Raw genomic sequence first — 26668 nt, 5'->3', positions numbered from 1 at the left:
AACGAATAAGTTAACAGCCATTAATTTGTAATGTGCCATTTTTTTTTAATCTATTCTTGCAAATGCCATTTTTTTTCATTTTTCGTTATCAGAATCAGCATAGGTTTGTCATAGTCTAGATTCCTGTTTGCATCCTAACTTTTCTTACTGTTGATAAGTTGTCTTAAGTCTACTTTAGTTTCTCAGTATTTCCTTACTTGATTCTACAATTATCATGGTGTTGCTTTTATTAATTTTTAATTAATTAAAAATATAGGTTAAAAGAAAATGTGTTCACCTTCTAAAATATCTTCTCCTTCCTTGTGTACACCCATGTGAGGTGTGGGTGTATTCACGAGTACACCCTTTTTCCCTCCTGGTGGATTCAACTCTTCAGCAGATGGATGAAGCACTTGTGGATGGATGCCTGGCTGTATTTCCCAGGCTTAAAGGTAGGAGAAATGTCTCTCTATTCTTCCTTTCTGATTTTTGGATGGTGTTGATTTTAAATCGTAACATACGTACGGGGTACGATTATTCCTGAGCTATGAGATTGGAACTGTTTTCTCTTTTGTCGTTTTTTGTTGCCTCAGTCAGGTTTAGGATTTATTAAATAACTCATTGGTAGAACGACTACAGATTTTGGTATTGTACTTACAACTTTGTCTGTGGGGTAAACAAATCAAATTAAAAAATATTTGAACTTTCCACACTTGAATCAAAGTGCAACTGGAACCTTTTCTAACCCAAAAGGATTTGCCGCCACACCGGCACTTGCTCGTAAATTCGATAGATGGCAGCCGTTGTCGGTTTCCGAAATTACCTGAATTATGAATCGAGAGAATATAACATCTTTGATCTGGATTTGGATTCATTCAAATCATCGTTTCATAGACACTTTGTCATTTTTCTTTGGCGATTAAAAAGCAAAATTTAAGGAGGTTAAAATTCGCCATTATAAAACTAAGCGTTTTCTAGTCTGAAATGAATTTTTTTTTCATCTTTTTCGAAACACTGCCTACTTAGTTCTTTGTTTGTTAACCTGTTGGCTTGGCTGAACTACCTTGAATTTCGCTCTTTAGTTCCTTGGGACAGCTATTGATTTGAGGTATTGCCAGGTGTCACTACAATCTTCTTTTAAACTTATTGATATTTAAAGTAATATCCATTTTCCTTTCAGGTTTTAATCCTGCACTGCTACCACAGAATGATCCTCAGGAAAAAAGCTTGAAGGGACAATGTCCGAATCGCTTGGGGCAGCTCCGTCAACTGGCCTTCCGGTCATGCCTTTGGCCCATACGGCCCGATTGCGATCCGCCACCGTTGTGGAACTGGAAATCCAGCGGCTGGTCCAGCTGACACCGAGCTGCGTTGCCCACTTACCCGAGGTCCTCTACCGTGTCACGACGGACAGCATCATATCAAATATGTACCTTATATGCAAATAATCACCCGAGCTGAATTAACCTCTTTACTGGTCCAGGATTGATCCAGTGAAAGCCCTGGCATCCTTTTTTCCGCCAGCATCCGCTTCACCCCCAACACGGCTCAATTGGGTAGGTCCAGCCTTCCTTCCTTTTTCTCACTCGTTTGATGCCCAACTCGTATCCGTCGTACACCTGGGTTGCATCATCGAGTTCGTAACTATTCGTAGCCAGCCACCCACCAGCTCATCTGCAATGTGCAGACCGACAAGTTCACGAACGAGCAAGATCACTCCCAAGACGACGACCTCTACGACACGCTGGAGAGTCTGATTGAATTCATCGGTACTTTACTCTCCGGCCCGGCAAAATTTATAGTTTTACAAGCGCGAATTCGACTTTTTTTGGGAAGATCACGGTCGTTTCCGGCGTTCTTCCGTTACCGAATGGTGGCCACTTCGTCCAGCTGCGGAGTTATCCAGTGCGTTTCCAACCCGAAATCCTGCGACTAGCTCGGCCGCTAAACAGATGTCAGCAACTTCAACGACTATTTCATCAACAAATACGGTGACGAGGTTACATGAGTTCCAGACAGTCAGGCGCAATATAACACGCTCCACGGCTGCCTACTCTCTGGTCGGTTTCTTCCTACAGATCAAGGATCGCCACTATGGCAACACATGATCGAAGGCTATAAGGGCATCACATTATTCACATCGATTTTGGCATCATGTTTGAAGTTCCCCCGGTGGCAATTTAGGTGATCCCAGGCCCAGTTTCATGAAATTTGTCAATTTTTCGACATTTTTAAAAGTTGCCTTTCCGATACATTTTCAAATTTCAATTTTTCCATCAGGATTCGATGTATCGCGAGGTCCATCATTGTGTCTCTTGTCTGGTTGATGCCCGACACCCGACAGCCCCGCTTACGGGAGGAGACCCTCATGTTCCTGTAGTCCCGTTTCTTGCACATGGACGACCGCGAAGCCGCCAACCAGCAAACCACAATCAACATTGTCCGCTCGTTGTTACTCAACATCCTTACCAGAACCTAAACGTCAGGAAATTATATGATTTGAAGGACTCATTTGCTTTACTTGTAAATTGATAGAGCATATAGGTTTTTTTTTAATGTAATGTGTTTCACTATTCCCTGTTGTACGTCGTTTGTTGAGTCTGATTTGATAAGTCAATAGAAACAAGCCTTTGATGAGATTTATTTCACATTTACTTGTCGGTGTAAGCTGTCAGGCACAGGCAAAAGAAAAAGCGTCAGTATTATTTAATTTTTGTTTGCATTCAACTTACAGTTTGCATTAGAAAACGCAAAGGAAATGAAAGAAGTGTGGCTATAAAACCTTTCACATTTTTTATCAACTAATTTTAATTGCGTTTTTAAAAGCTTATTTTTTAGTTTGGCTTTTGCTTCGTGGCAAACAGCAGAGTTAATTTGTGTATGATGTTCACTCAAATTGTTACTTGTTATAGTAGTCAGTGATTATAGACTTTATAGCTGCACCGTTGCGGCCTTATTGATGCTTCTATAAAAAGATTATTTCTACAATACTATGGTTAAATTTTAAGTTAATGTGATTACCAATTAATTTAGAATTTTTTATTTAACAATTCTTCACCCTTCTTGATCAAGGTGCTAGATTAAGAATCGTTTATAGGCTACACAATATTGATGAATAATCAATTTAATCTTTTTGATAACTGGACATTCTAAGGGAAGATTGTAAACAAGTTAAAAATGGATGACAAAGTGACAATTGTCTAAAAGTTAAGTCAACTTTATTTAAACATCTCTCAGCTCATCTCTCGTTTGGTCGCTGTTTTTATCTGAATGTTGTTGAAGGAATTGAAAGATTTCATTGTGATTTTTTCTATCGTATTTTTTTCTGGATGTAGGCGCGCGTTTGTTTAATTACGTTGTATATCTGCGTTGAATCCACTTCAAATTAAAAAATTTTACGTCAATTAAATTTTCGTATTCATAATATCCACACAATTCAGTGAGAGCTTTATCTCCGTTGATGTTTTTGCAATTGACGTCGATTCCGTATTGAATCAATAGTTGATTTACATCCATTGAATTTTCGTTTTTGTAATTTGGATAAGGGAATATTTTTTAGAAGGAATTAGGGCTATCAAAGAGCTAGAGCTAGCAGCCTGTGATAATAATAATCTTTTGATTTCTGCCTTTTCTTCAATATTCAGTATAGAATCATGCGTTCCATATTCTTATAAGCTATGAACCACCGCGAACAACTAAAAGTAAAAACAACTATTTTTTAGGCTATAAAACGTCTTAGTTGTAATAAATTAACAATAAAAATGAAGCTGAAGAGGTATAGAAAAGTCTAGCGTGTGGAAGGAGTTGAACCACTGACATGTATGAACGTCACAGATTTGTCCCTTTTTAAAATGAGACGAGTTGTACAAAATATATATGTTTGGAAAATATGTTTGTTTTATATTTAATTTTGAATCTGAAATAAATGATAGACGCAAAAAGTCTATCCAGCTTCAGTTCATGTACCAGTATGGTCTTTTGACTATACGTCCGCTGCATGCTTACTACAATACACGACCTGCGGATTGTTGTATAGGCTCACATAACTTCCATTCACTTAACTTTCATGACGCACTTAACAACCACAGTATGCCCTATACTGAATATATTGCTATTAAATACCATTTAACTTGGATAATTCCACTATGCAAGTTCCATTCCGATTCCTAAACATGCATAGGTCCGCACACAGTTTCACACGATCGATGTAGCCTAACGTATGGCTTTTGTGCATGAGTATAGACTGTGATCTGCTATAGTTTTCTCACTTCATGTTTCAGACTCGCTAACCGAAAGGCTATGCGATCGTCTATGAAGATGTAATGTTTAAGCTTACAATGTATGTAGCCAATGTAGGTAACTACTGGATACATTTCATTTCAGATTCACATTTAATGGTTTATTATTATAGCTGGCACGATGTTTTAGCCCGAAAAAAATTTGGTTTAATTTGACAATAATTAATCATCATCTCATTTAATCGTAATTAAGTTTGACGTCAATTTTTTTAAAGAATTTTGCTGATTTTGCAGCATAAATGGGAAGCCTTTGAGACGTACGCGATTCGACTGTTATGGTTGGCAAAAGACACTCCTGTACAACAATGAGCTTCATTGGTCTGATTCATTTGAGGAATGCCACAAAATCTGCCTCAAAAGTGTAAGATTTGGTTCATTTTCTGTGCACTTGAATCGGTTGCATTTGATCTGTTTTTTTTAAGACTCGGCTCGGCTTTGCTCGATTGAAGATTCTAACAGCCAAGGAAATCTAAATGTGGGAATTTTCCTTTATTCATTTCTAATTTCGAGGTAAATAAGTAACAACATTTGAAACTTTTAATTAAGTTGTCTTTTGAATTCTACACGACTCTTTTATTCATTTCTAGGAATTTTCTGCGCAAATTCTTAGATTCATTTTCACTTAATTAGTTAATTCATTCATTTCTTAAATTCAGAATTTTCTGCCGCACTCGTTTGCCTGGCAAGTGAAGGGCGAGCCGAGTAAGAACGTCAACTGGCACCGACTGGCACCAGCAGTTAAGCAGACGGCAAAGTCACGACCGGATCCTACCCGATCCTACCGCGTTGCCTTGCCCGATGGGCGCACCCACATTGTCACCTACCAGGGCATAATAAAATGGATACGTCGTTCAAGTCAACTATATGAAGGAGAGGCCCAATATCCCGCACCTTCCTCGAACAACAAAAAACCATTAGCTAGCGATGGGCTTACGTTTACCCTGAAACCGGGATAGGGAAGCCAACACAGCCGTGAAGCGACCAGGAGTCTATAGCTCTGCTTAAAACGGTAAAAATACAAAATTCGTGTAATGAATCTGAGCGCTAGATGGCCATGGATCGCAAAACAAGAAAAATTGAGAGCACAGCGGACATCGAGCAGACACAATTCTTTTTTTATTGGGGTAAAAGTAAAACGGATCGTCATATTGCTAATTGATTAAAAAAAAAATTATTTTATTGATATTATTATCAGACGGAATATCTCTAATTTATGACGTCATAAAGCTATGAAAAAAGAAGAAGACATCTGGTGAGTGATGATCAAAATGAAGTTGCTGGCACTCTGTATAGCCCCCACACACCAAGTCACCAACACACAATCACACCCCTATGAGTCACACACTCAAGTCAACTAGCGTTTGTCTCAATTTCATGTTTTTGCTGGATTTTAGCCAGCAAGATTTCCAAGTAGAGTTTTGTTGTTTTTCAGTGACCCAGGTCTTATTTTTTTCCATTTCTGGTGTGTAAGTTAAAGAAGGAACACCCAGTTACAGTTTCTTTCTGTTGTCAATAAGGTTTGCCAATAATCTTGCCAGCTGAGCACTTGCACTCGGTCGTGCTTTGTCCAGGATTCTGGTTACGTGGGGTTTGTGCTTGTGCCTGCTAGTTTTTTTTTTTGTTTTTACTTACTTTTGTCTAATATGTTATATTATTCATTGTGGTTTAGACTAAAGATGGATGATTCCTGGGCCTTACCCTTTAATCCCGATGGTTTTCAGGATTTTGTTTTTGAAGTGAATCCCCAAAATGGGCAGACGGTCACTGCAGGGGGACTCGAAGAGGTAACTTTATTTATGTGTTATGAAATGCATTTTTTTTTTTTTACTTTGCTAAAAGCAGTTTGAGAATTGTGAGTGCAAAAAGCAGTGGTGTAATCATGTACACAATGTGTACCACTTGTATGTTAATGCATGATTCTTTTTACTCTATCTAGGATGGCTTTGACCAAGAGCAACGTGCGAGAAGTGGAATGTATGAGGAAACTGGGAGGTCTGTCTCTCAAACGGAGACCAAACACCACACACCTTCCCCAATTCCTACCTCGTCAGCAGCCGAATGTCTTCCCGCTGCAATCAAATCAGTTGTGCCCGCGGCCGAAACACCACGTGGGCGTCCGAAAAAGGCCGCAAAGTCAGCTTTGGACCTGAAGATCGACAAATTGTTGAATCTACACAAATCCATCCGTCAGGGTCGCCGCCGTAAATTATCGCTCCCAGGCGACGGGCGTCGTAATGGAATGATGTTAAGTGCCATACAACGACTGTTGTCATTGAAAACCGATCAAGGGAAAATCCCCCGCGAGGCCAGTGAATTGGTGGCAGCTGGAGTTGCCGAGAAAGACGTTGGTGCCGTTGAGGTAATGCTCTGTCTTCCGGAGTCCAATCTTAATTCGAAGATCAGTTTTCCGGCCAATTTGGCCTCTCTTACTGGGTTAAGAGGACTTCTGCTAAGTCTAGAGGGCGAGGAGTCTGTCGAAGTGAAAAAAGAAAACGGAATCTCTGAGACGGAAGTGAACTGCTTGGGAGATCCAGTTGAGGATCAAAAGCTGCTGTTTGTACTTAACAAGTGCTTTCGATCATGGGCCAGACCGTATTTTGATATCGAGGCTCCTGTTGATGAGAAGAAGAGAATGGACTAAGGTTGGTTCTGCTTTGTATAACAAGTGTTTCAAATTTTTCTAAATTTTATCTTCTTTTTCTCTATTTCATTTCTAGTCTGGTCAAATCCCGCTAAGGACGCGAGACACGCGACTCGTATTTCGATTAAATTTTCGTATGTATTTACGTCTGTATATATTGTTTTCAAAATTCTTGAAACTGATAACCGTTATCATAATTTTAGAAACCCTTGTCTAGTACATGGTCAAAATTTATTTCTTAAACATCAAAATTTATTTGTTTACATTCAAGTTAAAAATTACCTTATTAGCTACTTTAATACTTCACTTATACAAAGTTCTTCTTGAATACTCGATGAAATCATAGGCCTACTAAACTCATTTTTACCCGCGCATTATTTTCAGTGGAACTCTGGATGGTAACGTTACTGTACGACGGAATAAATTAGTTTTTATTATTTTTCAAATCAGACACTAGAACGGCATAATTTCAGGGTCGACCCCAGAATTTATTTTGGCCATTTTGTTGAAGTTACAACAAACCGGAATAACTAGAACTAAAAAATTCGGACACTAGAAAGCGATCATTTCTTTCTAGACCCCACATTAAAAGTAATTTGGTCAAAGCGGACAGTAGCTGTTTTAGCCGTCAGAATGGAAAGCACATAGAACTTTGAAATCCTTAAACGTTAATACGTGTTCATGGCCGACCCTAGAACGAAAAAATTTACTATTTCTGGACGGCTATTGAGTACACATTTGTTAACCGTTAGTGGACTGTTGAGTCGGAAGTTTTGAAAGTTTTAATGATCGACCTTGCTATTCAACGTATAACAGGCTCACTCTGTCCGCTAGTCGATGGATTCCGGCACCTTCCAGCAAACTTCGTCGACGGTATGCAATTATTTTCCCATTTCTTTTAACTCAGAGGTTCAACTCGATCAATCCCGAATGTTCTTTACAGTTTGGACTCAACAGCAAGGGCCACGCCATTCCGTCCATGGGCGACATTTAAAAGTACGCGCAGAGCAACCTCAAAATCCACAAGAAGTTCAGCGAGAATTTTTCGATCCGTAATATACGGTTGGTTCAAGAATCCGATACGATTCCATCCGCAAGCCTATGCTTCCGCTGGAAGGCAAGACGCTGAAGAGGGAGACCTGCGATTTTTTCATGTGATTGCATATTTACACGGGTGATTGCAAGTGCAAGCCGGGCCTGACGTACGACTCTATTACTCTGCAACTAATTGCAATCACGCCTAGAAGAATAATAAGCCGGTCATGTAATTGCATATCTGCTGTCAGACGACAGAGAATCTTCGCTTGATTCGTTAAAATTATGCGCAAGATTGCATGCTTCATGGTATGAATTTGAAATCTGAATCGATATGCACTTTGCCGAGATTTAGAACTTAATTTAAAGTTTGGGGAATTTCCTTCTGTAGTTGCATACATGATATGATATGTATAAATGGATGATTCGGTGCAATAACTCACACATCTCGCCCAGGAAATGAACTTTCCGTCATTTTGCCTTTCTTTTGAAAATCTTGTCGTCAATGTCAATGAGATTCATCACATTTGAGTCCAACTTAATTAATTGGTGATAACTCGGTTGGATACAGAGATTTCCCATATCGCTGAAGCTGAACATTATATCTTATATCTTGTGATGACTAATATAAGCGCCTTTGTGTACTTCAAAATGTATTTATTTTGTACTTGAAGTAAATTACTATAGATGGTAATTTATTATAAAAGTTAGTTAATAACATTTATTTTGTATTCTTTTAGGTAGTCTAGCATGATTTCAGATTTTGTAAACTCGCGCTTTAAAAAATGTGCGATTTCTAATGTTACTACAATTCGCCACTAGACGGAGCTGCAGGCTGCTCTTACTTTTTAGCAATCTGCTGTCAGCTGTCAAAATTGTCTCGAACTTCGTAGTCTATGCTTGTCTTGACCTCGTACTCGTACTTGAGCCGTCAATTTTCAAGTTCGATAGAAGAAACAAATTGTTCTATTTAATTGAAGAACGTAAGTATTCCCTAATAAAACATTTCGTTGATTGTTTTGATCAAGTGCTGCTATATGGTATGTAGAGAAAATGAATTAAAAAGCAAATTTAGATTTCTGTTTCACCGATGAGAGTATGTTTAAACAGCATACTACCAACTAACAAGCTGTATAAGCTTTTAATGTGCATGTTACTGAAACCTGAAATTCTCCTCTTTATCAACAATTGGGGTTTACCCAATTGTTTCATTTCTGTCTAGAGTTTTCTTCACATCAACTCGCACATCTTTCCAACTGATTTGAATCTTTTTATTTGAGATTTTGTCTCTATTACGGGCTGAGGCCTTTTCTTTGGTTCTCTTCAATTCGTCTTACGCTTCGTTCAACATTTGTCGGTCATGTTCAAGCGATTCTTCTTGGAACTCGTTGACGAGAAATGCCAGCCAAGCACCCAACTTGGTTTTCCAAGTGTCTTCCCAGTATCTCTTTTTTTCGCTCACATTTCTTTCCGCTTGTTCAATTTCCTGTTGGAACTCGTCTCCTCTTTTTTATTTTGGCTTCTTCTTCACTTTTGATCGCTTCCTCAATCATCCCCTTAATCTTGTCCGTAATATTCTTCGTAATGACATGCTCGCTTTCCATTAGGGCTTCGATTACCTGTTGAATTTGCTTCCCAAATGAATGAAAAGCATGACTATAGTCATGCAATATGACGCTTTGGGGGAAAAAAGGGAGTTACCACCTGAGTGAAAACTCAATTGTGTCCATTACTTCATACGAATAGGCTGCGACATCAAATCGACTCGTACGACCCCCCTCACAAAGCTGATGTACTACCGCCTACTAATGCTCTTGCGTGCTATTGCTATTTATTATACGCGTTCTGAAGCTCTAGGGGAAATCGGGAAATATGTCAGGGAACATGAAGCGCAAGAAGTGAAAGATAAAGAAGAATGAGAGAGGTAGTTACTAGCTACCGAGAAGAGTTATCCGATGACCCGCACGCTCCATTTAGACGCAAAAGAACGCGGGAGCGTTGTGCCCGCACTTTTCTCTCTTGGGAAGTTGATGCCACCTGTCTGAGAGTAGAGGTGGAAAGTCTTTCCGTGTCTGTCAATCAAGTAATAGGTCCAACCGTTGACAGTACACGGCCGCGTGTGTCAAAGAATTTCGAAGAGCATTTGTAGCAGCAGCACTGTGAGAATCAAAACTTGAAACACCGCGTTTTCCCAGTTGGACCGTGGGCATACTTTTAGCCATCTAGCGACTAGCCGAAAGTTCTTTAGCACCTACGAACGACTGAAAGGAACGGCTGGATCGCTGGATTGATTTCGAAGTTGGAACAGGCGAACAGCTCAATAATCAACACATCATCCGAGTATTTAAGTTACTAGTATTATTAATAATAAGATACAATTAGTTTGAAACTTTGAGAAGAAATGGAAACTGAAGTTAGGGTTGCAACATCTTCGAAATTTTCAATCGATTAAAGACAAAATGTCTAATAAAGCTAAAATACTTACTTGACCAATGAATTTTCATTGATTTTATTAGTATTAGTTTTTATATTCAAAAGAAAAAAAAAATTATTTGATTTAAAAAAATTATTTGGCTGCCATTTTACAGTGCTGCCACTACGACGTAGAAGGCCTTTTTCTTGTTTACATTTTGATAAAGAGACCCTCGAAGTGGCTCATTGACAGACAGCTGAGAGAACTTGCTGGTTAACAAAATACCTTTGGTCGAACTGATATCTTTCTTTCAATTAGAATTGTCTGAAACGCTTGGAAAAGTAAGTTTGAGTTATTCAGTAATTGAAATATGGTACAATTAGCTATAAAAATGTTTAAATTTACAGTATTTGTGAAAGTTTAGTAACACAGTTCTTGAAAGTAAAATATTCAATGTGAAATATGAACCAGAGGTGATCAGTTACTGAAACTAATCAATGAATAATCCTCAGACTATCACCTGCCGTGCAGCTGTTGCTTGGGCCGCAAAGGAACCACTCAGCCTTGAAACCATTGAAGTGGCACCTCCTCAAGCTGGAGAAGTCCGTATCGTGGTGTATGTCACACTGATGTATACACTTTAGATGGACATGATCCTGAAGGCATCTTTCCATGCATCCTTGGTCATGAAGGAGGTGGCATTGTTGAAAGTGTTGGAGAAGGAGTGACTTCCCTAGGTATAAACTGCAATTTTAACATTAGTAACAACTGCCAGCTAATAAATCTATTTACCTCTCTTTAATTCAAAACCTTTCAAGGTGATCATGTGATTCCACTTTACACTCCACAGTGCTATGACTGCAAGTTTTGTAAGTCTCCCAAGACAAATTTGTGTGTAAAGATTCGAGCCACCCAGGTAAGGATCTCTTCATCAATAGAAATACAAAATATTACATTGAAATACTGTTTGTAGAGCAAAGGATTTATGCCAGATGGAATGACTCGATTCAAATGTAAAGGAAATGACATTTTCCATTTCATGGGATGATCTACCTTTTCTGAATATACCGTCTACGCAGAGATTTCGGTTGCCAAGGTATATTTTTCAGTTATTTATGACAGCTTCTCGTGCATATTTTAATTTCATTGCGTGCGTAGGTAAACGCTGTTGCTCCCCTTGGAAAAGTCTGCCTTTTGGGATGTGGTATTTCAACTGGATACGGAGTAGCTTTGAACACTGCTGGAGTAGAGCCAGGCTCCACAGTGGCTATCTGGGGATTAAGTAATTTTTCCATTAAAGTATGCCTTTATCTGAAACTAAATGAGAATGATTTAAAAAAAAATGTATTTTAATTTAAACTTAGTTTTGTGACACTTACAGCCAAGAAGTTTGGAGTTACAGAATTCGTCAATCCGAAGGATCACGAAAAGCCTAATCAAATAGTCTTGGTTGACATGACCGATGGTGGAGTTGACTATTCGTTTGAATGCATCGGAAAAGTGGCTTGCATGGTAGTATTCAATGTAAACTTATTTTCTTACTAAAATATTAACTTGGACCAACTGTTATTTATTTAGAGAGCTGCATTGGAGTCTTGCCATCGATCGAGGATGGGGAATTGCTGGTGTTATCGGCGTAGCCGCTTCCGGCCAGGAAATTTCGACGAAACCTTTCCAATTGGTGATTGGTCGTGTCTGAAAGGGAACAGCTTTCGGAGGTATTAATTCATTTAGATTTCCTATTAACATAAAACTAATCGTAGCAAAATTAATTTAAAGGCTTGAAATCTCGCGATAGTGGTCCTCGTCTTGTTGAGGATTACCGGAATAAGAAAGTTAAAGTTGATGAATTTGTTTCTCACCATGAGCCTTATGAGGAAATCAACAATACGTTTCATGTGATGCGTTCTGGCCAAAGGTGAGTCTAATTCTGTACATAAAATGTTGAAAATAAGTGGATAACCCAACTTTTTTAATTAATTTTGCTTAGCATCCGCCTGTCGTTCATTTCAAACTCAGAAGAGCTGCTGGTTTTTCCAAACCGAAAAGACTTATAGTAACAGGTTAAGTTTTTGGTTTTTGGTAAATAGACAAATTTTTCTGTTGAAAGTTTTTACGTTTTTAATCAAATCGCGATGCCTAGAAATAGCAAATTTGTGAGGCTGTCATGTGTGAGGCTAAATGGGATTGTTATTCAGCTTAATTTTTTGAAGTTTTATGCGTGGCTTAATCCGTTTGACACCCGACCCATTTAAAGCATTAAATCTTTATTAGTGTAAAGTGTCACTATTTATTTGTTGGATCAGACCTTTGACTTTCCTTGATCTTATCAATAATCTTATTTAAAAAATAATAATAACAGTCCAAGTCATTGACCAGTAAACCTTATAATAATTCTGAGCAACCATTTCTGGATCTCCGGTTTTCTCAGATGGGACAATTCTCAACTAAATATCCCGATATCCGATAATCAATTTATTAGTCTGTAATGGCAGGTTAAATTTATTTAAAAAACGCAGAAGCCGAGATAATTTAACTGGTTGGATGTTTGTGAAGATGGGATTACATTTTGAAAACAGTGCAAAACTTAAGCACTAAAACGGATTCAGGGATGCTTGCGACATGTACAACTCTTCAATACTAGCAACATCTCCCGAAAGGAGGGCGTCCTTAGCTCTCAACTCTTCCACAGAGAATCCAATGGATCTTCGTTCCTTTAAGTCGGTCATCTTTTCGATACTGAATTCCTCGTTCCTTTGAAATTCTGGTAGGGGAACTTCTGGTTCTTCTAAGATTCGTTGTTTTAGCAGATGGAAAACCTGGGATAATTTCGCCATTGTAGCAGAGTTTAGTTTCTTGGGAATTTCCCCGCGCATGAGAGAGGCAATATAGGCATAAACGGCTGAATAGTCGACTCCTCCGACTTGAGAAGATTCTGGCAGTGTCCCGTACAGCGAATACAGTTGGAGGCACAGGGGCACATTTTCATACATGTGGGACCTTTCCATCTTGCGCAGATCTTCAATTTTACTATCCAGCATCACTTCCCAGTTACGTTTCTCCCGATCTTGTTGACATTGAGTTATAAGATACCGAAGAGCTTCAGCACTTCTGTTCAGTGTCTTATCTGCTAACTTCTTCAAATCACCATCAAAACCGTCAATTTCCAAATTGAAGAGGAGCTTTTCTTTCTCTTCGTTGCTCCAATTCACGAATCCTTTCTCAACTTCTGGAACGGAGTTTTTCATCTGTGTAAAACACATTTAATGGTGAAACTAAGTTTTAACCACCAACGGAATTTAAATGTTAAATACCGGTGTCCTTGTTCGAAGATTTCGTTTCGGCGTCACGTCTCCAACTTCACCTTCAAGGCATTCTGTGGGACAAACCTCATCTGCAGATTCTGCACGCTACAAAACATTACAAATGTAAAAGATTAATATTGAGACACACAGAACAGAACGGACACACAAATTTCCTAACTATTGGTACCTTGCTTTGTTCGACATAGTTCTGACCTTCCAAGGCATCATCATTTTTGGAGGTGGAAGCACGTTCCAATCTCTCCCCTGTCTGCCTGTTCTCATCAGCTGTAACCCCTTCATCCAAGAAAAGTCTCCTCCTTTTGACCTTTTGAGTTTCCATTGTCCAGAATTCTATCTGAGGAGAATTCATTGTTTTCATTGAATCCAAATAATGATTCACAAATAACAGTTATCAGGAGGGATCCAAAGGGCACTTACCTACTTATAGACGAAGAATATTTCAATTGAGTAACTTTAGCAAAACTGATACGAATCAAATGGCAATGAGCTTCCAAGTTCAAATTCAAACTGTCACTACTCGAATCAGAAGGAGGATTGGAGGGGGCGCTGCTGGGGAAAAAGTGACCCGAAAAAGTGTGCCGATTCTGCCTTGGGCAGAGAATTTCGTTTCGTTTTCGGCCACTAGATAGCGAAATGGTTTCCTGGTTTGATTAAAACGCTGGTTCCCTTCGTTGCGTCGCGTCTGTCAATATCAACTACGTATCAGTGAACTTTGACTGAAATTGTTATCGTAAAGTGGTTGTCTCGTCGTGAGAATAGTAATCCCAAGACTCTGATCGACTAGATCCACAGGGGAGTTCACAAATAGCGTGAAGAACAGAAGAGGAAGTTGAACAATTCACAATTCCAGGGACCTATGGGTTCGATAGGTAGAATGGGCGACAGAGGTGGTGGTGATTACCGTAATAATCGGAAACAATCACGTAAGTTTTGTTTAATTTAATTCGACTGCTTCACTATCTATAGAAGCGTGAATGATGGCAATCTTGTATCCGTATTAATGGATGATGGTATTACAAGCCCAACAATGCTAGCTGATTGTGTTTGTCAACATTAAGTTTAGTATTACCAGAAATGAAATTTTTATTCTTATTATCCCCAGGTCCCAGTGACGATGGCTGGAAGCCTGGAATACCATTCAGAATAGTAAGGGTGACAATCTCAAGTTAGATGTGAAGCAACTTTGGATACCCAAAGTATTGCACCTTTATTCTGTCCTCTTTCTACACAAACGGACTTATTTTAATTGAATTTTACATTTGTTGTAGGTGTCTGGAGATGCTGATCAAGCAGTCATTAGTTCAGGCCCTGGAGGTAAGGGCACAACTTTTTGGAGGCTAAGAGCCTCAGGTGTCATGCCTCAATCGATGATCGGTGTTGTTGGTGGTGTTGCATCGCAAGATTATCGATCCAATAGCTACCAAACCTTGGAAGACGACTCCGGAACCCAACATGAAAGCGGCAAAGCACATTAGCTGGAAGCTCTAGTGTGGGTGGTCCATGATGATCGTGAGCTTTGACTCTCTTTGCTCACAGAACTCCGGTACGTTTCCCATTGAATTCTACATCCTTATTTTCAGAAGTGGAAATGATAGCAGACTTGATTCCGTACTATCGAGCTGTGATGGTTTTTCTAGCTTTACAGGCCTCAAGCTCTTACATTTTCAATTAATAATAAATTTTACTTTTTTCCAATTTAAACAATATCCCTTTTTGTTTGATTTTTTAAAATTGGTTTCTCTGGTCGTTCACGTAGTCTGCTTGTGAAAACACCGTAAAGTCTACTGTGACAGATGACGAGATTGAGCCAAAATCTTATTCGCTTCTTAGTGAATATTTCACTAATGAAAAAATAGAGGTAGGTTTTTTTTTTTTTTTGGGGGGGGGGGGGGGACCCAGTGCCTACAGTGGACGCTATGCAGAAGTTCTTTGTTTGTTAACCAGTTGGCTGCTACTTTTAATTTTGCATTTGAGTTCCTTGGAACCGCCTTTGATTTGGGGTATTGCTTGAAGTCACTTCAATCTTCTTTTAAAATTATTGATATCTTAAGTAATATCCATTTTCCTTTCAGGTTTTAATCCTGCACTGCTACCACAGAATGATCCTCAGGAAAAAAGCTTGAAGGGACAATGTCCGAATCGCTTGGGACAGCTCCGTCAACTGGCCTTCCGGTCATGCCTTTGGCCCATACGGCCCGATTGCGATCCGCCACCGTAGTGGAACTGGAAATCCAGCGGCTGGTCCAGCTGACACCGAGCTGCGTTGCCCACTTACCCGAGGTCCTCTACCGTGTCACGACGGACAGCATCATATCAAATATGTACCTTATATGCAAATAATCACCCGAACTGAATTAACCTCTTTACTGGTCCAGGATTGATCCGGTGAAAGCCCTGGCATACTTTTTTCCGCCAGCATCCGCTTCACCCCCAACACGGCTCAATTGGGTAGGTCCAGCCTTCCTTCCTTTTTCTCATTCGCATTCAATAATTCTTCGTTTTTATTTTGTGGCTGGCCAAAAATTCTCTGCAGCCGTTTGATGCCCAACTCGTATCCGTCGTACACCTGGGTTGCATCATCGAGTTCGTAACTATTCGTAGCTAGCCACCCACCAGCTCGTCTGCAATGTGCAGACCGACTAGTTCACGAACGAGCAAGATCACACCCAAGACGACGACCTCTAGTCTACGACACGCTGGAGAGTCTGATTGAATTCATCGGTACTTTACTCTCCGGCCCGGCAAAATTTATAGTTTTACGAGCGCGAATTCGACTTTTTTTGGGAAGATCACGGTCGTTTCCGGCGTTCTTCCGTTACCGAGTGGTGGCCACTTCGTCCGGCTGCAGAGTTATCCAGTGCGTTTCCAACCCGAAATCCTGCGACTAGCTCGGCCGCCAAACAGATGTCAGCAACTTCAACGACTATTTCATCAACAAATACGGTGACGAGGTGACATGAGTTCCAGACAGTCAGGCGCAATATAACACGCTCCACGGCTGCCTACTCTCTGGTCGGTTTCTTCCTACAGATCAAGGATCGCCACTATGGCAACACATGATCGAAGGCTATAAGGGCATCACATTATTCACATCGATTTTGGCATCATGTTTGAAGTTCCCCCGGTGGCAATTTAGGTGATCCCAGGCCCAGCTTCATGAAATTTTTCTATTTTTCGCCATTTTTAAAAGTTGCCTTTCCGATACATTTTCAAATTTCCATTTCCCATCAGGATTCGAGCCGGACATGTATCGCGAGGTCCATCACTGTGTCTCTTGTCTGGTTGGTACTCGACACCCGACAGCCCTGGCCCTGCTTACGGGGGCAGACGGCAAACCATCAAGTTGCTGCAGGCCCGTTTTGTGCCCATGGCCTCACCGCGAAGCCGCCAACGCCATCCAACGCCAACGTGATCAACATTGTCCGCTCGTCCTTACGCAACTTCCGCACCAGAACCTACGACAGCGATTCCATTTGGAGTCAGACGCGTTTTATAATAGGAGACTGTTCCAACAAAGCTAAACGATTCAGCAAAGGTGATGACTAAGTTTGTTCCGTTACCAACTTGGCAATTTCCTTTTTTTGTTTTTCTAAGTTTAGCGAATTTCTAAGTTTTAACATTCCCCGTTTTGTCTTCTATCTTTTGCTTTTTTTTAGATGTGATTCCTAATAATTGGGATAAGTCAGTGCGATTTCAAAATCGCGCCGCTTTGGTTGAGAATTTCGCCGCTGCAATCGCATTGCCATGACAAAGGAATTGGACGTAAACAACTAAACATTACAATGGCCCTTAAACTTGAATGATTCAGTTCCAGCTCAGCAGTGGTTGAGGTTGTCATTCGGTGTTCTCAGAATGGATAGTTTAAAAAACTGTAAGTCTTGAAGTCATGTTTTGTTTTTCTGTTTTCCATTTTGTTTTTCACGTTATTCAAGTGTTTTCTGTTTTAAGCCATTTCTCCATCCAGTTAACTCTGTGTTTGGGCGGTTTGGGGTTACTTTCAGTTAAATTAAGACTAGTTAAGTGATAGCTACTTTTTGGGGGCTGGGACCTACGTGGAGTTCCAATCTTTCTTCCTGTTAAGTATAGAAAAGGGGGGGGGGAGGAGAGAGACTAGTCTGCCTGATCGATGCAACCAATCAATAGTCAACAAAACAGTTGTTAAAGGTTTCCCTGTGACTGATGAGATTGTTTCATGATCTTTCTGTTGCTACCTCACTAAAATTCTTTCTCACAAAGTGATACTACTCTGCAGTGATAGAGAACTAGACGAAATAATAACTTGTCATATTTCTAAGGACTCTGCTAATTTTTGTTTGGTGAAATTTTTCAAAACAAAATTTGACCATGAAGTGCCTAGACATTCCAGCACATTCCTTTTTTAGAAGTTGAACGATTGATCGAATGATTGCCAGGCCAGCCTATGTCAATCGTGTTCTTTTCTTGTAATATTGATGTACAGGACGTTATAATACCGTCACCCACAGCATTGTTTGAGTTGCTTTAGACTTTGATTCGTTTTCAATTTTCGTTGAAAGTAGACTATTCATTCCTTTCACTTACATGAATGTTTTCAAACATCTTCACAAACCATTTTCTTTGTGCTATAATTGTCTCATATCTCATGTTTTTTTGTTCTTTTTTTGTTTTTTTGTTTAAATAGGTGACCGGAGCAAAGATCTTTCTAATTGGAATCAATCTTCTTCCACTTCTACCTTAGTGTTTCATGCTGTCATCAACATGAGCTGCACCATTTCACGGTAGGATTGAAATCGAATCAGTTTTTTAATCTGCTAAAAAGTAAACTTCAGCAAATGATGACTTATGAAGTACTCATTGTCATTTGCTTTAGTTGTAGACGGCTAAGAGTTAAATAGCCTTTTTTGTGTGTGTTTCAATATTCCCGGTTTGCGTCGTTTATTGAAACAACTGACAAGTCAATAGAATCAAGCCTTCAATAAGGTTTATTTCACACTCACTTGTCGTTTCAAGCTGGAAAAAAACCGTCGGTCTCTTCTTTTTTGCATTCAGCAGGCAGTTTGCGATGCGATATATGCTAAAAGCTTTTGAATTGTTTTGTTTCTATTTTTCTCCCGCATTGGTATTTTGTACTCGAAGACAAGGATACCGGTACTGCCGTTGGGTATTGCTTAGAAAGTTGAGTAGCATTTCCAAATTTTTTTGCGATCTTGTTACGCAATCCATCCTTGATGAGACCTTTTTAACTTCCCTTGATCGAATACGAGGATGAAAAAGCACAGGAAATGGAAGAAGTATGAAGTATGGCTAAAACTTTTCACATTTTTTATTAACTAATTTTAATTGCGTTTTTTGAAAAGCTTATTTTATGGATTTGCTTCGTGGCAAACACTCCAAACAGAATAGGGGTGTGCTGTTCATTCGAATTTTTATTTTTTTATAGTAGTCGGTGGTTAAAAATCACTATATAGCTGCACTCCTACAGCATTGATGTTAAAAGTTCAGTTAACGCGAGTTAACATGATTGTCAATTAAAAATGTTGTTTTAATTTTAACATTTCTGTATCCTTCTTGATCAACAAGGTACCAGATTAAGAGTCGTTTATACATAACATTGATGAATAATTGATTTAATCTCATTGATAACCACATTCTAAGGGAAAATTGTACACAAGTTAAGATAAAAAAAAGGATGACATATTGATCAATATGTTACATTGCAACTTGTCTAAAAGTCAAGTTAACGTCTTTTGCTGCTAATTTACGGATAATTTAGCATTTTTATTTTCTTTCCCGGTTCTTTCTCAGCTTTTTGTGGGTGCTTTCTCTGCCAATCGTTTCTTTTGTTTTTCATTGGGGAGTTCCTCACGTGGGACAAGCTTTAGAGCAGCTGGTTGATTTCCCCTATCAGTCAGCCTAGCCCATAGGCAGAGCCCAAGTTAGGCAAAACATATTCTCGAATTTGATCGCAAAGTTTGAGACTGACCGTAACTGCCGAGCTTTTATCTAACTTCTTGAAAGTCTGCGAGCGCCTCAAGGACAAGCATTATACGATTTTTTAAACTTTACCATTGTAACTTCTCTAGACGATTCAGAGAGGAGTCTAGCGATTTGCTTAAAGCGAAGGCAAGGCTGAACCATCCGGCAATTGCCACGCTCATTTCCATCACGACTAGAGGATTGGCGGAATCTTGGCGATCTTGGTCGTAAACGATATCCCATCAGTCGAGTTTTTTTTTAATGATAAAACAATTTGTTTCATTTTTACCTTTTTTGAATTCGTTGATCGTTCTTACGAGTTTGTTCAACTGGTTCGATTCTGCTTGTGTCGATCCTGTTGACTATTTATACAGTACCTTGCGATATGTTTTGACTTCCTTGTGCTGGACTACTTTGCACTGTGCAGTTATCTAGTTGTCTATCTAAACGGCCATTACCGATATCTCCAAAGTTGACGCAACAAGTGAACGATATAATCGAAACAAAAATAAGGATCGATGGTTCATTCTTTTATGTGCAGACAATTGTATGAAATCAGGAAGTTGACGATGCTGCAATGTACCCTAAAGCCTTTTTTTCTTCCGCATTAAAAAAAATCTTTTACACTAAGTCTAGCTAGTAAAAATGGAGAGAAACTCAATGAGAAACGGAAAGGATTGTTCATCCTTACATTTTAGTCTGATCCACTGCCGAGTGTTTTTCAATCCAAACGAAAGTCATTAGGAAAAATCTGTTGCCGTACCCAAACCATTTTTAAGCGTCGTTTTTGTCTTTTTTTGAAAGTTGTTTGCCAAAGTCTGAGAAAGCCCTTCCGTTTCTGTCAATCAAATAATATGGGCATGCTAGGCTACCACAATAAATACATGAGAATATAAGAGGAGCGATGGCGATCGCTGTTGAGGTTACTCATGACGACGAAAGATTTGAAACTTAAAAAGCAAATTGATACCAATGCATCGTTTATTTTCCCATGTGTTGTGTATTTTGTGTTAGAGAAGTATAGGACGCTATTAGTTAACATTTTTATGAATGACGCAGGTTTTTACACATAGATTTAAATATATTTGATAAGAAAATTAAAAGGCAAAGTTTACACACGTTAAAAAGAAGAATATATTAAGGTCCAGTTGTCTACCTAATACATTTTAACAAAGGTACTGTAGAACCCAAAATGTTTATTCAAACTTTCTTCGTTTGCTTTTTTGCTCACTGGTTCATCTGTGGATGTTGTTGATCAAGTAATTGCAAGATTTCATCGCGATTTTCTTTGTGGTAATTTTCCTGGAAGAAGGTGCACGTTTCTGAAGTCACATTGAATCCTCTTCGAATCAAAAGATCCATAATTTCTTTTAGATTTTTCTTATCCCATAATAAAGTGAGAGCATTCGATCCGTCGTTGGTCTTGCGATTGACGTTAATTTCATGTTGAATTAAAAGTTGAATTATTTCAATTAAATTTTCGTTATAACAAAATTTACATAATAAAGTTAGGGCATTCGATCCGTCTTTCGTCTTGCAATTGACGTCGATTTTTTTCTCAATTAAAATTTGAATTTTCTCAACTAAATTTCCTTCGTTGTGTTCACACAATTTAGTGAGAGCATTTTCTCCATATTTGTTTTTGCAATTGACTTCGATTCCCTTTTCAATCCAGAGATTAACCATCGCAACAAAACTTTCATCTTGATGATTTCGGTGATTTTCGCACAATAAATGAAGAGCATTTCTACCCTTCCAGTCCGTTGTATTGACGTTAGCTCCGTTTTGGATCAAAAGTCGAACTATTTCTACCACATTATCACTTTGATTTTTGTTTTCTGCCAAGTGCAATAGTGGTGCCAAACCTTTTTTATCTTTGGCATTGATATCTACACCTTCTTGTATCAGTTTTCCGATTTCTTCCACGCTTGGATTCCCTTTCGCAATTAAAGTGAACATCTAGGGATGAATTTTAAATTGATCAACTGTATATAAAAGTTAACCTAAGACACGTTTTTTTTTTTTTTTTTTTTACCTTTTTCATCCTGATTTTTGGAATCTTTATTATGAGTAGATTTAAGAGATCAGATGATGTAATTCGATTTATTGGTTCTTTCTCTAACATTTTTTCTATTATATTACGAATTTCTTTCGTTTCTGAATAAAAAATAGTATCAAAATTAACGATAGAAAAAAAAAATTGTTTTTGAGATTCATAAAATTTTTTATGGTTTTTCTCATACAACTTACGGGGAAGGTTGGCTGGTTCCTTTGTTCGTAAGTTGATTTGAATTTCATAACTTGAGGAGCCAAAGGGATGAACCCCTCCCGAAATGAAATAGCCAAAGACGAGTCCTTCTGCAAATACATCGCTCTTGACGGTTCCTCTGTTCTGAGCTTCATTTTCATCAGAACTTTCGTCGTCAAGTAATTTCAATATTTCCGGTGCTAACCAATTTAATGTTCCCTTCACTCCAGTCATGGTGAAAGTTCCCCTTTCGTTGACTTTTTTACTCAAACCAAAATCTGCCCACTTCATCACCACTTGTTGGGTTGTAGAATCCAAACGGATGAGTACGTTCTTTGGCTTGATATCGCGATGGACTAATCCCTTTTGATGTATATGCTCGAGCCCTCTAGCTAACTGGAGAAGAACGTCTGTTTCTGGTGGCATCGGGCCACTGTATTTTTTCGGGTCATTTTCTTTGAGAAATAGTTGGTCTAAAGAGGCATCACACAATTCCAGGACGAAAATCCTATAAACAATATTCATTTCTGAAAATTTAAAAAAATGGTAATTTGAAAACTGTTTGATTTTTAAAATACTTGAAGTCTTGGTTCTCCTGCACATGAAATAATTTGATGACGTTGGTATGATCTAACATTTTTAGGGCCATTTCTTCTTGTTCATTGCTGATGATCGCGACATTTTCTAAAGGAATTCTTTTTACGGCTACTTTAATTTCACCCCAAGCACCTTCGAAAACAATTCCATAATTTCCCGTTCCTAAAATCTTCGCACGATCAATGGTCAACCTGTTTACAAATGAACTAAATGCTGAGGACCCTGAGATTGACATCTGCCCCGATTCCTAAAAGGAACAATGATGGTGATTATTTAATAATAGTTCAGACAAAATTTTATTACCTTTTTTACCGTGGTTTGCATGAAATTTAAAAGCAGATTAACGGCATCCGACGATGAAATTCGATTCTCTGGTTTTTTGTTTAACATTTTAATGATAATATTACGAAATTCTTTTTTTTCTGTTGAACGAAAATCGAAAAAAAAATTACGTGTATTATTGTTTATTGGTTTTCGTATTATTGACTTACCGGGGAGGTTGGTCGGTTCATTTGTTCGTAAGTTGTTTTGAATTTGATGACTTAAGGTGCCAAAAGGATGAACTCCTCTCGAAAGGAAATAGCCAAAGACGAGGCCTTCTGCGAATACATCGCTCTTGACTGTTCCTCTTTTCTTAGCTTCGTTATCATTAGCGATCTGATCCTCGTCCAGTAATTTCAATATTTCCGGTGCAAAGTAATCGTCTGTTCCCTTCACTCCACTCTTCATGGTGTAAGTTCCCCTTTCGTTGACTTCTTTACTGAAACCAAAATCTGCCCACTTCATTACCACTCGTTGGGTTGTAGAATCCAAACTTATGAGTACGTTCTGTGGTTTGATGTCGCGATGGACATATTTCATTTGATGAATATACTCGAGTCCTTTAGCCAACTGGAGGAGAACTTCTGTTTCTGTTGGCATTGGGCCGCGGTATTTTTTCGGGTCATTTTCTTTGAGAAATAGTCTATCTAAGGAGGCATCACACAATTCAAGGGCGAAACTTCTATAAACAAAAAAATAATAGTGGAAAATTTTAAAGTGCCAATTTGAAAACAGTTTCACTTTGTAAATACTTAAAGTTTTGGTCCTCTTCCACGTGAAATAATTTGATGACGTGCTCATCATTAAATATTTTCAACGCATTTTCTTCTCGTTTACTGCTCGCAGCTTTTTCTACAGGAATTCGTTTGACGGCTACTTTTATTTCACCCCAAACACCTTCAAAAACGATACCAAAACCTCCCTCTCCTAAAATCTTTGCACGATCGATTTTCAATTTGCTAACAAATGAATTATGCCTAACTGAGGTTGAAATCTGAAATAAATTAAAAATGAAAAAGGCGGTAAAAATTAAATATTAGTCGAGGCAACGTTTAAACACTTTATTTACCGTGATTTGCATGAGTCGCTTCACGACATCCGATGATGTAATTCGATTTCTTGGTTCTTTTTCCAACATTTCTGTGATTATATTACAAACGTTTCCTATTTCTTCACGGAAAACTACAGCGAATTAACGTTTGACAAAATTTATATTGATATTTCATAAACATTTTTTATTGGTTTTTCATACAACTTACTGGGAAGATTGACTGGTTCATTTGTCCGTACGTTTACTGAAATTTGATGACTTGAGGTGCCAAAGGGATGAATCCCTTCTGAAATGAAATAGCCAAAGACGAGGCCTTCTGCGAATACATCGCTCTTGACGGTTCCTCTGTTCTGAGCAACGTTTTCAGTAGAATTATCTCCGTCCAGTAATTTCAATATTTCAGGGGCAAAATAATCGTATGTTCCTCTAACACCACTCATTGTAAAAGAACCCCTTTCGTTGAATTGTTTACTGAAATCAAAACTGGCCCACTTCATTACCACTCGTTGGGTTGTAGAATCCAAACTTATGAGTACGTTCTCTGGCTTGATGTCGTGATGGACTAATCCCATTTGATGAATATACTCGAGTCCTTTAGCCAACTGAAGAAGAACTTCCGGGTCTGGTGGCATTGGGCCGCGGTATTTTTTCGGGTCATTTTCTTTGAGAAATAGTTTCTCCAAAGAGGCATCACACAGTTCAAGGACAAAAATTCTATGATAAAATTTGTTTTCGAAATATTTAAGAATCATAACTAGAACACTGTTTGATTTTTTAAATACTTAAAGTCTTGGTCCTCCTGCACGTGAAATAATTTGATGACGTTAGTATGATCCAACATTTTTAGGGCCTTCTCTTCTTGTTCATTACTCGCGGCTTTTTCTAGGGGAATCCGTTTGACAGCCACTTTAAGATCACGCCAAGCACCTTCATAAACAGTAGAAAAACCTCCCACCCCTAAAATCTTTCTACGATCAATGGTCACTATGTTGACGGATGAACTAGCTGCCATTTTGCAAAAAAACGAACTTGACAAAGTTTGTTTCACTTTTAACTACAGAGTGTGGTCTTTAGAGCTAAAATATAACAGAACGTCAAAACCGATGGAAAAGAAGTAGTATAACCGACTATCAAGTATCAATGCGTATATTGATAAGAAATTTGATAAGAAATAAGAATGGTTATGAGTATGGCGACGCCATCTGGAGGTCAGATTTAGAGCTGCATGCAAATATTCCCTTTTCTTGCTCCAAAACGCGGACATTTCTACCGTTTATTGGTCAGTACTACTTGCCTCAAAGTCCAGACTTAAAAAAACGCTTGTATGTGTGTAATAATTTTATCTTAGTTTTGGGGAAATCAATAGAAATTATTATCGCTTAATTACCTATAGAAATTTGGTTGCCAAAGTATGAAACACTGCCAAAATCTTCGTCATCATCCTGTTTGATCCCTGTAGCGCCAAAACTTTTTTAAAACTTTTTGTGCGACCCTTTCAACGTGCACATACATGACATACATGACATAGAATACATGACATGAGATCAGATGAGAAGAATTTTGCTACCCCCGCTATTTGTTTAGTTTTTATGTGTCGATGTTATTGCATCCCGTTCACGATTTTTCGCCTGTTGACTTCTAAGATGGACCTAATAGAAGGGGGGAAAAAAGGATAAAATGACATCCGAAAACATGCAAGTCCACGTTCGCCGATTTGGGAGAATCTCCGGGACATGGGCCTATATATTCGCTATAACAAAAGTGATATAATATCGGCAGGTAGTACATTGAGAGCGACCATTTCTTTGTAAATTCTTTTTTTCCCGATTTCGCGGAAGAGAAGCGAAAATTGTGTTATCCGTGTTATCCTTTGCTGGGATTCAAGTCGAGCCATAAGTCACTCAAAAATCCTTTATTTTGTCGTATTTTGTACGTCAAGTAAATTACTATAGATGTAATTATTAGAATTAGTTCATAACATTTAGTTTGTATTTCTTTAGTGTTGTCTAGTATGATTTAAGATTTTATTCTTAACGCGCGCTTAAAAAATTTCGTTCTCTCTCGCGATCTTTGTTTTCTCGCTCTCGATGACCTCTATCTTTGTTGCGGCGATCTCGATCGTCACGAACGTCTCTTCGGTCCTCGTTGACCATTATCGATTATTTTAATTCTGTAAACAATCAACAGCTGTTCAAACAGGGGAGATGAAAGAGACAATAATAATACAGCATGTAATAATCAGTGAATCGATTTTCCCTGTCTAGTTAGATTTTACTATAGCATGATAAAAGGATTCAGTGATAAGAATTTAAAAAAATGCAATCAAGTTATTTTTTCTAAACAGAATTGTTCACAAAATTTTAAGACTATAATGTTCTAAAAGGTTTGGGAATTAAATCAAATATGAGGTATTTGAATTCGACCCCAATAGTAAAAAAAAACATTGTATGCGTATAGTTAGTCTTGCTATATTTTATGTGTAGTTAGTTACCTTTTGTTTTTCTTTAAAAAATATCGCACTTTTTGTCAGACACCACAAAAGCGTTTAATCAACGTCAGAAAGCCAAACTGGATTAATAAAAAAAAAATACGCAACTTTTTTTCCATTTGGTTGAACAAAATTTAAGGCTGGGATTAAAACAAGTTTTAAAAAGTTGAGAATTCATGTAAGAGCAAAACCTTTTTTTTTAGAACAACAAACATGCAAAATTTACTGTGGAATAAAAAAGAAATGCATAGCGAAAATCTTCTCGCAAGAGTTCTAGGTTTGTGTTGCGCGTTCGTATGGTGGGTAAAGTTAAGGG

The 26668-nt window shown here is 38.4% G+C and overlaps 3 protein-coding genes, 2 long non-coding RNA genes and 1 pseudogene across 11 annotated transcripts; 4 read left to right on the top strand and 2 right to left on the bottom strand.

The window, feature by feature from the left end:
• The first annotated feature begins 1189 nt into the window (after nucleotides 1–1189).
• On the top strand, nucleotides 1190–2610 carry LOC124319799. 2 transcript variants are annotated; one of them, XR_006913489.1, is made up of 5 exons: nucleotides 1190–1408; nucleotides 1463–1535; nucleotides 1704–1748; nucleotides 1816–2163; nucleotides 2260–2610. It is a non-coding gene; the product is annotated as an uncharacterized LOC124319799 (long non-coding RNA). The 2 variants fall into 2 exon arrangements; XR_006913495.1 differs by having other exon boundaries at nucleotides 1816–2610.
• Nucleotides 2611–5422: 2812 nt separating this feature from the next.
• LOC124316242 lies at nucleotides 5423–8564 on the top strand. 3 transcript variants are annotated; one of them, XR_006911824.1, is made up of 6 exons: nucleotides 5423–5717; nucleotides 5795–5865; nucleotides 5947–6061; nucleotides 6214–6919; nucleotides 6995–7791; nucleotides 7862–8564. XR_006911824.1 is itself a non-coding variant. In XM_046782068.1 (4 exons), exons 1-2 carry the CDS (start codon nucleotides 5921–5923, stop codon nucleotides 6916–6918), a joined length of 846 nt encoding a protein of 281 aa, XP_046638024.1. In that variant the 5' UTR covers nucleotides 5439–5920; the 3' UTR covers nucleotide 6919; nucleotides 6995–7791; nucleotides 7862–8564. The 3 variants fall into 3 exon arrangements, 1 of the variants encoding a protein (XP_046638024.1); XR_006911823.1 differs by having other exon boundaries at nucleotides 5423–5865; XM_046782068.1 differs by having other exon boundaries at nucleotides 5439–6061.
• A 1304-nt stretch (nucleotides 8565–9868) lies between these two features.
• On the top strand, nucleotides 9869–12475 carry LOC124317689 (annotated as a pseudogene).
• A 351-nt stretch (nucleotides 12476–12826) lies between these two features.
• Nucleotides 12827–14232, bottom strand: LOC124316162. Of its 4 annotated transcripts, none has more exons than XM_046781949.1 (4): nucleotides 14110–14232; nucleotides 13859–14022; nucleotides 13681–13776; nucleotides 12827–13614 (listed from the first exon to the last, which is right to left on the bottom strand). In XM_046781949.1, the coding sequence occupies exons 2-4, from the start codon at nucleotides 14009–14011 to the stop codon at nucleotides 12961–12963; spliced, it is 903 nt and encodes a 300-aa protein (XP_046637905.1). In that variant the 5' UTR covers nucleotides 14012–14022; nucleotides 14110–14232; the 3' UTR covers nucleotides 12827–12960. The 4 variants fall into 4 exon arrangements, with proteins under 4 accessions (XP_046637905.1, XP_046637896.1, XP_046637923.1 ...); XM_046781940.1 differs by having other exon boundaries at nucleotides 13859–14026; nucleotides 14110–14227; XM_046781967.1 differs by having other exon boundaries at nucleotides 14114–14213.
• Nucleotides 14233–14362: 130 nt separating this feature from the next.
• LOC124319606 lies at nucleotides 14363–16370 on the top strand. The gene is made up of 7 exons (XR_006913308.1): nucleotides 14363–14615; nucleotides 14795–14888; nucleotides 14961–15235; nucleotides 15449–15550; nucleotides 15765–16013; nucleotides 16068–16140; nucleotides 16226–16370. It is a non-coding gene; the product is annotated as an uncharacterized LOC124319606 (long non-coding RNA).
• A 3065-nt stretch (nucleotides 16371–19435) lies between these two features.
• On the bottom strand, nucleotides 19436–24973 carry LOC124314247. Its single transcript, XM_046779406.1, has 10 exons — nucleotides 24647–24973; nucleotides 24073–24578; nucleotides 23883–23995; nucleotides 23566–23807; nucleotides 22984–23495; nucleotides 22796–22914; nucleotides 22474–22739; nucleotides 21898–22403; nucleotides 21683–21804; nucleotides 19436–21606 (listed from the first exon to the last, which is right to left on the bottom strand). The coding sequence occupies exons 1-10, from the start codon at nucleotides 24874–24876 to the stop codon at nucleotides 20875–20877; spliced, it is 3348 nt and encodes a 1115-aa protein (XP_046635362.1). The 5' UTR covers nucleotides 24877–24973; the 3' UTR covers nucleotides 19436–20874.
• Nucleotides 24974–26668: the final 1695 nt, after the last annotated feature.

The sequence above is a fragment of the Daphnia pulicaria genome, chromosome 1 (assembly GCF_021234035.1).
Source record: "Daphnia pulicaria isolate SC F1-1A chromosome 1, SC_F0-13Bv2, whole genome shotgun sequence".
In the NCBI taxonomy this organism is placed as follows: domain Eukaryota; kingdom Metazoa; phylum Arthropoda; class Branchiopoda; order Diplostraca; family Daphniidae; genus Daphnia; species Daphnia pulicaria.
The sequence above is the reverse complement of the archived record's forward strand: the minus strand, read 5'-3'. Positions and strand labels throughout refer to the sequence as shown.

Bases quoted from the DNA above. Each gene is read 5' to 3' on its own strand.
- LOC124316242 (XM_046782068.1), top strand. From the start codon at position 5,921: ATGTTATATTATTCATTGTGGTTTAGACTAAAGATGGATGATTCCTGG. The intron at 6,062-6,213 runs GTAACTTTATTT...TACTCTATCTAG, and splicing joins CTGCAGGGGGACTCGAAGAG to GATGGCTTTGACCAAGAGCA.
- LOC124316162 (XM_046781949.1), bottom strand. From the start codon at position 14,011: ATGGAAACTCAAAAGGTCAAAAGGAGGAGACTTTTCTTGGATGAAGGG. The intron at 13,777-13,858 runs GTACCAATAGTT...AATGTTTTGTAG, and splicing joins ACTATGTCGAACAAAGCAAG to CGTGCAGAATCTGCAGATGA. The intron at 13,615-13,680 runs GTATTTAACATT...TGTTTTACACAG, and splicing joins ATCTTCGAACAAGGACACCG to ATGAAAAACTCCGTTCCAGA.
- LOC124314247 (XM_046779406.1), bottom strand. From the start codon at position 24,876: ATGGCAGCTAGTTCATCCGTCAACATAGTGACCATTGATCGTAGAAAG. The intron at 22,915-22,983 runs GTAAGTCAATAA...TTCGTTCAACAG, and splicing joins TGAACCGACCAACCTCCCCG to AAAAAAAAGAATTTCGTAAT. The intron at 22,740-22,795 runs GTAATAAAATTT...TGTTCCTTTTAG, and splicing joins TGCAAACCACGGTAAAAAAG to GAATCGGGGCAGATGTCAAT.